This window comes from Rousettus aegyptiacus, unplaced genomic scaffold (assembly GCF_014176215.1).
Source record: "Rousettus aegyptiacus isolate mRouAeg1 unplaced genomic scaffold, mRouAeg1.p scaffold_m13_p_3, whole genome shotgun sequence".
Taxonomy (NCBI): Eukaryota; Metazoa; Chordata; class Mammalia; order Chiroptera; family Pteropodidae; genus Rousettus; species Rousettus aegyptiacus.
The window spans coordinates 168,023,763-168,037,433 of NW_023416306.1; the positions used below are offsets into that span (position 1 = coordinate 168,023,763).

General features: G+C 45.9%; 1 protein-coding gene across 1 annotated transcript in view; it reads left to right on the top strand.

Annotated features, from left to right (window-relative positions):
• Window positions 1-1,530: 1,530 nt before the first annotated feature.
• AK7 (adenylate kinase 7) overlaps window positions 1,531-13,671 on the top strand; it is a 50,008-nt gene continuing 37,867 nt past the window's right edge. Inside the window, exons 1-3 of the mRNA XM_016159877.2 lie at window positions 1,531-1,727; window positions 4,578-4,769; window positions 9,964-10,072. Of these exons, the coding sequence (XP_016015363.2) occupies window positions 1,623-1,727; window positions 4,578-4,769; window positions 9,964-10,072 (406 nt within the window). The 5' untranslated portion in view covers window positions 1,531-1,622. The remainder of the gene's footprint in view (window positions 1,728-4,577; window positions 4,770-9,963; window positions 10,073-13,671) is intronic.

A 13,671-nucleotide genomic window follows, 5' to 3' on the forward strand; every position in this document is an offset into this window, starting at 1 on the left:
CTATGGCCCTAGTTCATTTACTTGTCAGTAGTGTAAACAATAAGAAATAAACAAGGGTGAGACATACTATGGTAGCATGACCAGTACTTACCTGAATAACTTCGTAGCGATAGGGATAAACAAAATCTGTAACAGAGCCATCAAGTAAATTCTAGGGATTCAACCTAACAAGTTATTGGAAAGAATGCTGAAGAATATTTTATCAAGTTTTGCACTGGTCTTGTATGAATATCTTTACATTTTAATTGACAGCATTTTATTGTCAATCTTTTAAAAAGAATGAGCAAGTTCTTTCAAAGTTAATTTATCAAGTCAAGGTTTGAATGAGGCAAGTATAGAAAAGAAAAGGGGGTGGGCACAAAAAGAGGAATGAAAAGGTTCCCATTTGTAGCAGTGCGCCTTAGGCTTGCAGAATGAAAAGCAATTTCACCGTTGGAGAGAACTCAGAAAATGTGTTCATGTATGTCTTATTTAATCCTAACAGCCCTGTTAGGCTGCTGGTCTCATTCTTGCTTTATAGCCAATTTAACAGCTTGGGAAAAGGTTAAAAGATGGGTCCCAGTCTCCCACAAATGGCTGCAGAGCTGTAACTCAAAGCCAAATCTTTTGAATGCTTGACAGCCCAGAGCCACCAAGTCGTCTGGAGCTTCCGGGCCACCTCCATTTTTGGAGGCAATCAGTATTTTAAAACATTTAAATTGCTGCATGTGTTAAATATTTATATTTAATTTATATTTAACAAGTGAATGTTTGAAGCACAAAAATATTTCAAAAGAATCAGGCTATTCCAAGACAACATATGGCAAGATGTAGTCATATCCACGACCTTTGTGATGCGATGACTTCTGTAATAAATCGAATGTCAACTTTTGCCAATTTATCTCACTGCACCTACAATCTTACTTGGAAAGGACAAAGTCTAAATTCCTTCCCTTTGTGAATGGGGGTGAATGAATCCCCAGCACAGTGGGCCTCTAATGGCCTCCACCGCACCCCACTCCCAGAGGTCTTTCAGAACTGCTAGGGAATGACCTCTAAGCCTGTTGAGCCTTGTGGACCAAGCAACTGACCGCACAGTGGGGACCACACACGTTTTCGTTTGGGTGTCCAGGACCCGACACTCCAAGGCAACAGCTCTTCTTTGCCGTAGAGGATTATGTCACCTCCTCCTGGTCAGACCATCCCACAGGGGAACGTTAATTACTCCAATATTTCAGGAGAGGCCAAGGCAGTGGGCTTTACCTTTTCATCAGATTCATCAATAATTTCAGTCCTTCCTGTCGAAGGGACGCCGGGACGTGTTTCCAGAGTTTACGAATGAAAGAGAAGAAAGAGGACAGAGGACACGCCCTGCCCGAGGGCAAATGGCACGTAGCAGGGCAGAGTGGGGTCGGACACCGACCAGCCTGGCGCGCAACGCGGGGCGGAGCCCACCGAGCGCCGGGAGCCGGCGGCCCCGCCCAGCGCCCTGGGTCCCGCCCACTCCCCCTGAACGCCCCGCCCAGCATCCTAGGCCCCGCCCCCCGGAGAGCCGCCCAGGCCCAACAGCCCCAAGACCGCGACCCCGCCGCCTTGGCAACTAAAGGGACGCTTTCTCCTTAGCAACCAGCGCTGCTCCAGCGATGACTGAAGAAGAGGAAGTTGTTGTGCGGACGGAGAAAGTTACGCGGATCCAGAGGGTGTTTATAAACCTTCTGGACTCATACAGCAGCAGAAACATCGGGAAGGTGAGCGGCAGCGGGTCAGAGCAAAGACCCCCAACCCCCAGCTCCCAGTCCCCAGCCCCAGGTCGCCGCACCTGAACCATGGGCGCAGCGCGGTCAGGGCCTCTCCTAAGAGAAGGTCCCTCGTCCTGGACACGGCCAGTACCCCCCAAAACCCCAATCCGCATCCAGGCCAGACAAGCGCCCCACCTGGAAACCCAGATGTTTGGCGTTAGCCGGTTAGCCTCGCGCCCTCCCCTGTAAATGAGGGGACACGGGCTCAGAGGAAGGAAGGCGCCCTCAGCCGAGATCACATAGCGACCCCCGGGGTCAGGACCTGGAAACAGAGCCCAGGTCTTTGGCCTCCTGACCGGGTTCTCTTTCCACTCCGCCACCGCATCTGAAGCAGGCAACTGATAAAAAAGTAAGTCCAATGGTTTTATCACCCACGGTGATTCATTCAGCCATTCCTTCAACATACGGTTTGAGCATGTTACGTGCCAGGGACTGTTTGGGGCCAGAGTGCCACTAAGCTTCCCCACCCTTCTCCATCTTTAGCCCTGGAAAATTAAGATATACGGGGAAAAAAAAGGGGGGGACCCTAGGGCCCTTCATTTTAAAATGCTCAGTGGTGGCGGGGAGGAGGGGAAGGAAGGAAAAGCCATAATTTTTATCATTTCCCTTTTCTAGGGCTGTGGTAACAAATTTCCACAAACTGCGTGTCTTAAAACAACAGAATTTATTCTCCCCCAGCTCTGCAGGCCAGAGGTCTGTCAGCGGGATTGGTTCCTGCTGGAGGAGCCAGGGGAGAACATTTCATGCTTCTCTCTTAGCTCCTGGTGGCTGCCAGCAATCCTTGCCATCCGTGGCTCGTAGACTACACTCCAATCTCTGCTTCCGTCTTTAAATGCTGTCCTCTACGGACCGTCTCTGTGCCCAAATTTTCCTCCTCTTATAAGGACACCAGTCACTGGATAGAGCCCACCTAATACAGTATAACTTCACCTAACCCGATGACATCTGCAAAGACCAATATGGTCAGATTCACACTTTCCAAGTGGACGGGAATCTGGGGAGAGGGACACTGTTCAAATCAGTATATCGTCTAAAGTTGATCAGTCAAAACAATGTGGATTTTGCTATGTAATTCATATATAAAATAGTATATTTTGATACGGCATGTAATTATATATGATAAACAATACATGTGATAGTATACGTATTATATATGAAATATCTACAAAACAAGGACTAAAAACACATTACTCGGAAAGGGGAAAGAAGAGACAAGGACAAATAAAACTAAACCAAGATAGTAACAATCAAAAAACTTTTTTAAAGAAAAGAAGCATAAAAAAAACAAGTGTGGTATAAACTTATTTGTGTCTTTCGAAAAGATAGAGATGTAGAGAAGGCAGAGAGATAGGTAGACAGATCATCTATAGACAGAAAACATCTCAGAGTACACAAGAAATTTAACTGATCACCTCTGGAGGATGGGACTCATTCACGAGCACAGAGAACTACTCAGTGAATAAGACCAAAAAAGGTTGCCCCCCCCCACCCCCAAGGATCCTGTCTCTCCTGGAAAAAGAAAAACAGTAAATGATTTTTAGAATAAACCAGAGCTGTCAATGTGTGATAAGTACTCTGAAAGAGAGAGGGCATAAAATGTTGGCCAGTGGAAGAGAAGAGCTGTTTGAAACACAAGTTCATGATAAGGCACTCCTGAAGGATGGCGTTTCATCTGACGTGCGCAGCCGAGGATCAAGCCAGAGCGCCTCGTTCTCAGGGGGCGGAGCCGGGGCAAAGGTTCTGCGGTGCAAACCAGGTTGGCATTTTCAGAAGACAGAGTGGCAGGTGTGCAGTGAGTGACCCAGGGACCCAGGGCTGACTTCACTGGTGCACGGAAGTCACAGTGCCCCAGGCCCACGAGGCTTTGGGGTCGACAAAGATGTTTTTGTTTTCTTTGAGCATCAGAAAGAAGCAAATGAAATTGGAGGGTCAAAGGTTGTTTGTCTTCATATCAGTACAGTTGTGAAATGTAATTTTTAATATTTTTTTGTGTGGAGAAAAGAGACCACGAATGTCAGAATGTGGCCCCGCTCAGCAGCCAATGCCTCACAGGTGGTCAGGACTCCTCTGATGTCCGTGGCATAAATTAACGGAGGCGAGTCAAGCACAAAGGCCCAGATCGCGTGGGATCAGGAGTTTGGCTTATATTCTAATCCAGTGAAAGCCATCAGAGTATTTGAAAGGAAGGTGGCATGATTGGCATGAGGAGAGACGGAAGCTGATAAGACTTTTTACTTTTCTCCCTTTCGATCTCAGATTATTGTTTAATACCTTTAGAATAAAACTTTTAGTTTGTAGAGATATGTTTCAAAAGCTTATCAATAACAGAATGTTTCAGTTGTTCCTTGACTAACCAGGACCTCTCTTTCTCAGATTCCAAGTGATTGCTGTTAACCTAAAAGTAAAAGGCCAAGGTGAGAGGCAACGAACAGTTATTTGAGATCCAAAAAGAATAGCTACTCAGGAAGCACTGATTCAGGCAGAAACACAAATAGTGTTCTGATTAGAAGGTGAAGGCAAGGGGTTCTTATGAGAAAGGGAAGGGAAATAATTACATGAATAGAAAAATGGAATCTCTGTCGGTGTTAAGAAATCAAGGAAGGAATTTCTGTAGGTGCAAATAAGCCAAGTTATTTGTTAGCTATCCCTGGTGACGCTAATTCTAAAGAATGTCTTGCATTTTCATATACGGCACCTCTAGCAAGTCCTCACTGAAGATGAATTTTTAGAATCGTCATTCATTGACGGCCCTTACTCCGAGTTGTCCTTACTATTTGGAGAATGTCTGTTGTCTTGCAGTTTCTCTCGAACTGTGTAGTCGGAGCTTCACTTGAAGAAATTACGGAAGAAGAGGAGGAGGAAGATGAAAGTAAGTCGGCCATGCCGGAAGCCTCCTCACCCAGACTGAAGGAAGGCACGTTCCAGGTGGTGGGCACGCTCTCCGCGCCGCCCAGAGAACCCGAGCCCGACTTCGCCGTGGAGACCTACACAGTAAGTCCCGAAGGAAGCGTCTCCCTCCGCTCCGGCACCCTCGCCATACGTCTTACTCTTTGCTTCTCATTCCCATTCTCCCACAAACACGTGGGGCTGCGGGGAAGGTGAGGGGCGAGGTGAGGGCAGCTCTTTGTCCTGTAAGGGACATTAACATCCGTTGTCTCCACTTTCAAGGTTTACCCGAAGCAAAGAATTTAAATAAGACATTTTTGGAAAGGATGAATGTAATCTGGACTTTCAGACTCCTAAACATCTCTCTCTATATATGTTGTATCTAAAATATTTTCTACCCTAGTCACCCCAACATAACCCTTGGCCACAGTGAACCTCCTTTCATAGTAAGCCACTCAGGAACAACAAGCTGTTATACTACTGTCTTATGAGAAACAGTGCTGCCTCTACATGGAAAATTCCATGCGATCCTCGTCCTGAGACATTTAAATATCTCCAGGAAGTTAGTACATAGTAAACACTCAAATACATACATACATACATACATACATACATACACACACATACATATATACATACATCCAGGTGGGCTGTTCCTCCCAGACTACCTCCTCCCATCATCCTGCCTGATACTCCCCAGGCCCTACCACACAGCTTTGGACATGCTGTACCCTGGAACAGGGTACCCTCCTTAAGACTTTCCCTCTTCCCTCCTTTAACCAGCCCTATTCGTCCTTCAAGATTTAACTCAGGATGCCATCTCCTCCGGGAAGCCCTCCATGATTCCTACTTCTTCCCCACTCCCAGTTTAGACTCCGAGCTCTTTTCTGGAACCACCACAGCATCCTTTCCCTGCCTAGGTCGTAACACTTTTCACATTCCATTGTTATTATCTCTCTGTTGTGGGTCCCACTGACTATATCAGCTCCTTAAGGACAGAGACTGTGCCTCACCTAGCACAGCAACTGACAGAGAGTGGCCCTCAATAAATATTTGCAAAACGAATGAATGAGTCCCCTCTCACCATCTTTGGGAACTGTCTTCACCACCTACGCCCTTTCCCACTCTTCTGGATCTTCACTCTTCACTGGCTTCTTTCTTTCTACCTGTACATATGCTCACATCTTCCCCACTACGAAAACAAACAAAAATCCACACACTCATTTGGCCTCCTTGATAGCCATCAGCCTTTCTCTGTCCCTGGCCCCGGCCACCACTGAACTTCCGGGAGGGCTCAGTCACGTTGGCAGGATTCACTCCTGGGCTACCCAGTCCCTGGTCTGTCCAGTGCCAGGAGGCTCGGTCCCCACCATTTCAGGGTCACCATGAACCCCTAATTCCCAGGGGCCCATGTTACCTGGCTTCCCAAGAGAAACTCCGTCCTTCTCCTGCGGCCGTCATGCCCTGGCTCCTCTTACACGCCCACGCCTGCCTCCTCGGGTTCTTTCACTGGCTCTTTTTCCTCTTTCCAGCCCTTACTGTAGTTTTCCCAGAGCTCCCTCCTCTCATAATGGGTACCCTTCTTAAACCCTTTCCAGTCCTATGGTTTCAGCTCCCCCAACACCAATGCTTTTCAAGTCTGTCTGCAGCTCTGTTGACCCAAAGATCTAACTGGCTCCTAGCCCACTCCCCCAGATGTCTCGCAGGCACTTCTAAATCAGTCTACTCCAAATTAAATTTGTTTACACACCTCAACAAATCCACTCTGCCATTCGTACTCATAATTTTTATTAAGGACCTTGATGCCTGTGTCAGTTTGGGTTTTCTGGGGGGCTGCAAGGAATAGAAAAAGATCAATGCAAACTGGCTTAATAAGGAAATTCTTCAGCGTATGTGGCTGGAAGATGCAGCTTCAGGGCTGGCATGATCCAGGGTCTGCAGCTTCTCTTCCTGCCCCTTCCTGGGCTCCGCTTTCCTCTGGGGTTGACTTCATGCTCAGGCTGTCAGCAAGGCTGCAGTACTCCAGGGCCTCACATTGATACACAGCAACGCCTGGCGAAGAGAACTTTCCGAAGGTCTCAGAAAGGAGGACGAACATTCCAGCAGCACTCCGCAAACATCTCCTTGAATCTCCCTGTCTTAAATTGAGCCACATGCTCACTCTTAAGCCAATCACTTACCCTTAGATCAATAAGGCTCCTTCCTTGAACTAGAGAAGGAGCTAGTTTCCCACAAGGTGAGAAGAGGAGTATCTGAACAAAATCGGGGTTCTGCTGAAAAAGAGAAAGAGCAAATGGATCTTTGTAGAACAACCAACAGCGTCCTTCATACCATGCTCTATGCGTTCACCCCCACCACAGCTAAAAGCCCGTGTCGCTGTGGCTCCTGGCTGCCCTGCCTCCTGGTCATGGGGTCCTCCACCTCTCTAAAAAGCTTTCTGAGGGGCGTGTCCTTTCTCAGAGCTATGTCCATTAGTTCAGATCTCCATCACCTCTCTGCTTTTACACCTGAATCTGAATCCCCTGAGGAGCCACAGGTGAGCACGGAGCTCACAGCCTGGCAGGGACTCTGATGTGGATGATTAGCGACCCGGCAGCACAGTGAACATGACAGCAGAGGGGCGCACAAGCTCCGAACGTGTGGTTGCTGAGTTGTGTCTTCTCTACAGAGCCACGCGAATGGGGCCTCAAATCCCGCCCCCACGCACAGATCGAGGCCCCTGAAGGTCCACTGTTATGGAGTTCTCGAGCCTCCAGCAGTGCAGAACCCCGCAGATGGCCCTCCTTTGGGGAGCTGGGGTCTACCAGAGAGGCGGGGGCTGAGGCTGGGGCTCTAGGATGGAGTAGAGCTTGCCAGGCCGATAAGGGAGCCAGGAAATGCCACACAAGGGGACGCCTGGGGAAGTTTGCGGTGTGCTTTGAAGTAGCATCAGTATAGCCAGAGCCAAGGGGAAGAGTGAGAGAGTGGAGGGCGCACAACGCCGGCTGCTCCAGGCTCTGAGAGGCGCCTCCGCTCGGCTCAGCAACCCAGCTGCCACTCCTTGAGCATCCCAGGCCCCGCTCAACTTGCAACTCCTACAAGCCATAACCACATACTCCTTCAGGTCCATCCGATCTCAGCTGTCCCTCCATGACAGCGCTTTCCCCACCGGAGGCTGCCACGTAAGGCCGCACAGGTCGCGCACTGCACAAGGGCGCCCGGCTAAGGGCACGAGTAGGGCCTGAAGAGCAGCCCCTTCTGCTGGCCACAGTGCGCCCCAGAATGGACGCCTTCGTATAATTTTTCCACCAAGAGCAGCCTGCCTCTTGCTGATTTGTACAAGGGCTTCATACGCGCTTAGTTGTGTTCTGGTCTACTGTAGACTACAATTATTTGCTAAAGGTTTTCCCAGCAACACACACACACACACACACACACACCTCCTTACTATTAACAACCATATGTTATTTTTGCCTCTCTCTTTGGGGCCAAAACAGAGTCCACAAATGTTCGTTGGATGAACAAATGAAGGCATGCACGTGGCCACCCAACACCTGGTCAGGGCCACTGTGCTCTTGACAATGCGCTTGTTTCCGCCTAGATCAGTCCGGCCGTGATTTAACCTGCACGTGTGTCTCTCTTTGGCCCCCACGCTCACGTGCTCCCACAGGCGCGACTCGGTCAGAAGCTTTCTCCTCTTTCTCATGGGCCGTGTTGGGAGCACATGCCTGCAATGCCTCCACTGTTCCTTCGTCCTTTCTTTCATGGGTCATTCCTGAAACTGGATTCGTCCCGGGTGTCACAGGACGGTACTGTCCTCTCGCATTGCCACGCTTTCGACAAGGTAAAAATCTATGTCTGGATCCGCATTTTCAGAGCGTCTTCTGCACACTCCGTCTGGAAAAGAAACTGAGTCGACGGTTTTATGGGTTCAGTTGAGTGCCCTCCCCACCCCCTGCACACACACACAAATCCATTGAATTCCTGACCCCCAGTATCTCAGAATGTGACTTTATTTGGAGACAGGGTCTTTACAGAGGAAATCAAATCAAAAGGAGGTCATTCGGGTGGGCTCCTCATCCAATGTGACTGGAATGCCAGTCAAAAGAGGGGATTTGGACCCAGACATCACACAGGGAGAACGTCACGTGAAGAGGAAGGCAGAGATCTTGTGTGCCGTGTCAAAAGCCGAGGAACGCCAAAGATGGCCAGGAAGCCACCAAAAGATAGAAGAGAGACATAGAGCGCAATCTCCCTCACGGCCTCAGAAGGAACCGACCCCGCTGACACCTTGACCTTGGACTTTTAGGCTCCAGAACTGTGAGACATCAATTTCTGTTGTTCAAGCCACTCAGTTTGCAGTACTTAGTTACAGCAGCCCCAGGACACTAATACAGCTGGTGCGAATGGATTTAGAGAACGAGCTGGAGAAATTAGCAGTCCATGCTCTTGAACTTGACATGGATGCATTAACCCCACCAAAGAAATCCTCTGGGATTAGAAAAGGCATCCCCTTTTCTTTCATTCTCCAACAAACTGTGCTAAGAGACCGAGTCCGATCTGCAATGTTCTGTTTTGATGCAACCTGTCGAGGATCGGTGGGGAATATCTGATCCTCAGGACAAATGCGAATCCTGGTTTGCAGATGCAGAGTCCTTGTGTGGTTATCTTTATACCCACCCGTGGCATTGTACTACTGGAAAACGTGCCAGCATCCACACAGCAAGGAATAAGTTAAAACACAATGATCACCACAGTTAACTTTTGCCTAATGTAAGAACTTTATATTTTAACCATTAAAAGTTTCTTTTTTAAAAAAAGTATTTCCAACTGTTAATTGTAATAAGATACCTTACATCTAGAAAGAGAACAGATTAATTCCATCTTGAGAATTCTGAAACAATCCACATAAATCACTCATCAGCACATCTAAGTGATTCATGATATGTAATTGCTCCAATAATCTTTCATAGAGTTTGAGTTAGTTTTAAATGCCTCCCACATTTTCTTCCAGTGTGTTCTAATTCTTCCCTTCTGAATTGGGGTGTAAACAGCATGCCGAAATAGTACCTAGGATCATTATGCAATTTTTTTAATCATCTGTTCCCAGCTATTTTCATAAACTTCTTTGTTATTTGAAAACCACACACAGAAGAGAGCCAAAATTTCATTTAAATAGAAATCTCCTCCTGCAATTTTTTTTTTTTCTGTGGGACTCGTCAGTGCAGCAAACCTAATTTGGAAATTGTCATTCTGTCTCTAAATACTGAGGTTACCTTGTCAGCTTCTTGAACGAATGATCGTCAATCCTCTTTTTCAGGCCATCTCTCGGGAAGACCTTCTCATGCGACTGCTGGAGTGTGACATCATCATTTATAACATCACCGAGAACCCTCCGCAGGTGGAGGAAGCCATCTGGGCAGTCTCTGGTCAGTGAGACACACCCTTTACTCTCCAGGACTCTACCTTTGTGCAATTTACCTAACATTCATCTAATGAACACATTGGGCAAATTAGGACCATGGGGAGAAAAAAGATCTGAAATTTACCTAAAACATGAAATCAGGCTAATGAATATACCTGTGAATATTATTGAAAGATAAACCGAGGCATATTAAAAAAATTTTAGGAGTTTATCTGAGCAAAAACCAGTTCAAATTGGGCTGCGCCGAATCGAAAGTGGCTAGGAGTACCCCATTGACAGGAGCCAGGGGAAAGACTTTTATAGAGAAAAGCCAGAGGCAAAGCAAAGAAGCAGTTTGATTGGCTATCATTTAAGCATTTACCTTATTAGGAAGAAGAGCCCAGTTGGCTGTGATTGATTGTCCTTAGGGTTTTTTTTTTTTTTTAACATTTAATCATTATTTTTATTTTTCAATTACAGTTGGCATATAATATTATATTAGTTTCAGGTGTACAGCATAGTAGTTAGACATTTATAAACTTATGAACCGATCACTCCAATAAGTCTAGTACCCACCTGACACCATACGAAGTTGTTACAATGTCATTGACTGTATTCCTTATACTGTATTTATATCCTCATGACTATTGTGTAACTACCAATGTATTTCTTAATCCCTTCCTCTTTCACTCCCCCTCCAACCCCCTCCCATGTCCTTAGGTTTTGATTTCTTAACCTTGAGGCATTTACAGGCTTAAGTTGTCATTTGCTGACGAGGGCTGAGAAGGTATTAGAATGACCTGAGTCTAATGGCCTCTTTGTTTAATTAACAGTGGGTGCTTCCAAGGAATAGAATGTTTTTAATCCTTAAAGTAAATGAAACAGTAACTTCCAAAATTCAACCTTTATTCATTCTGCAGGCACTGCAGAATGAATGCATTGGGAGGATACAGAGACAAATAAGACAAAGATTATGCCCTCCAGGCACCTGGAGGCCTCCAAGACAGCCAAGGTGCACGTGAGAGACCGTGTCACAGGGAAGAGAATAGCACGGTCACAAGGCAGGTGTCACAGGAGAGATGGGACTTTAAGACGAGAGGAACCATTTCTAACTGTGAGGATTCGATTCGATCCAACAAAGTGTTCTCTGATAGCAGGGGGTCAGGATGGGCTTGTGGGGAATATTTGCAGCTTTAAAATGTTTTGAAAACCAGAAGGAACTGTGAGGACCTCGGGTCTAAGAGAACAAGGTGATGTTTAGCAATGTGGTACTTTGTGATCCATCTCCTCATTAAGTTGGAAGCCAAGGAGAAAGCAGATCAGCTGATGCCAATCATTGTTTTGGACCAGGAGGACAGCCTGAAAGACACAGAGCACCTTACATTTCAATATTTTTTATGCTTCAGTGTCTTTGTTTTAGCAAGATTAGATCAGGGGTCAGCAGACTTTTTCTGTAAAGGGCCAGATAATAAATATTTTTGTCCTTTTGATCCAACTGCTCTGCCATTGTCACAGCCATAGATGATGTGTAAACGAATGGTCTTGTTCCAATAAAACTTTATTGAAAAGTCAGGCAGTACTTTAACGACCTCTGAATAAGATCAAGAGCAAAGCCAGATTTTGGCTCAAATCCAAAGAAGCGGAAGAGAGCAGTGGTCCCCAATCTTTTTGATACCAGGGACCAGTGCTCCTATGAGAATCTAATGCCTGAGGATCTGAGGCGGAGCTGAGGCGGTGATGCTGGCGCTGGGGAGCGGCTGCAAATACAGCTGAAGCTTCGCTGGCTGGTCGGCCGCTCACCTCCTGCTGTGCGGCCCAGTTCCTAGCAGGCCACCATCAGGCCACAGACCAGTACTGATCCATGGCCCAGGGGTTGGGGACCCCTGGAATGGAGCCTCGGGAATGACTGTATCACATTCAGGGAAATCATGATGGAAAAGTACTGTCTGTGGGTGCAAGGGACTCCTTGGGAGCTTAGGATGGCTGATTTCTCATTTATAACTTTAGGCCTAAATTTCGTTCAATAAGCTACAAATCAGCAACATAAACATTGTGCCAACTTTTGGAACAGAGCTCTTCTAAAGCCTGCTTTGTGCATTTTGTCCCTCCGCAGACATTTACAGATGATATGTAATTGCACCTTCTAAAATAATTGCACCACCTAAAATAATAATCAGAGCTAATGTTTACTGAGTTCTTGTTTTGTGCCAGGCTTTTTGAAATTGATATTTCTACATAATGTATATTTGCAATTTCCTTAAATTTTTAATACTTTTTCTGAAATAAAACCTGGACGTGTTTTGAAAATTAAAAAGCATAGTAGAGCTTAGAATAAAAAGCAACAATTACGTGCATTCCTTTTCCATCACATCCCTAATCCCCAAAAGGAACCTCATTCGACCTACTTGTTTCTTTTAATACATAAAAACACCTGCACGATGTCCTCTGACTGTGAAATTTTTGACATTAACCATTGACTTCCTGCTGTGACAGCTGAGCTTCACCCCTCAGCTGTGCTCCTCAAGGAAATGTTAATAATACTCCATTTCCTTTCGCGAGCTTTCAAATGCAGAGTACGTTTTACTACTTCCTTCTTCATTCTGATAAAAAGCCTTATATAATCAAGAAAATATTGCTCTCTTCGGTAGAAAGGTTTTAACTGTATTACCCCCATTTTTGAGATATAAAGCGTTTGTGCCTGCAAGAGTGTATAACCAGAGGCCCTTGGTCTGTCATCAGCATCAGCAGGGGCCTTGGGGCTGGTGAGGTTATGGAGAATAGAGGTGGGAACTTTGTCATTTTATCCGATGCACATTCTTAGATTTTGGAGTTTTGTTTTGGTCTGGTTTTGCAATGGGTACATATTACTTCTTAATAATATTTTATTACATTATTTTTAAATGTTTTAATAGAAAATAATTCTACCTTGCCTTTCACGGATAGCATCGAAGGAAGGCAAAATGGCTTAGTATGAAGGAAGAAAGTATTAGAAATGAGAGGAAATTTGCATATACGGATAAAATGCGCTTGTTCACAAGTGAACGAGCAGATCAGTTAGACCCATTAAAATGATCATAAATAGAAAAGGATAACCCAGATAGGGGACCTCTAACTGTGCCAACGTTTGCAAAAGAGGCCAATCCGAAACACTGCAGAGCGGAAAGGGCAACGGAGCAAAATTAACTGAAAAGGCAGTTTTTGTTAATAGAATAAAAACAGAAACCAAAATTAACATTTACACTGGGATTAACGTGTGGACATAGTGCTCCCAGACTGAGTTCAACAACGCTTCCTCATCTTCTGGTCAGAATCCATGTGTTTAGTACATTCAGGATACCAGCATTTCATTGTTTTGCTTGTTGTCAGGAATCAGCTCCTGAGACTGAAAATGTTCCCCGACAACTGTGTCACTTAGATCCCCTGATAATTAGAATTAGACTTCACTTCAGGATTTTTTTTTTTTTTTTTTTTTTTGCTGGAAAATTATACGTCATGAAAAATATGTGCGTGGAATCACATGCCGAAAGCATTCTGGGAGATTCAGTGCTAGGGTGTCTGGAGGGACCCTTTGGAAATCAAATCCTCGCCCTTCCATCCAGTACTGTTCTAAATTTCGACCCCTGC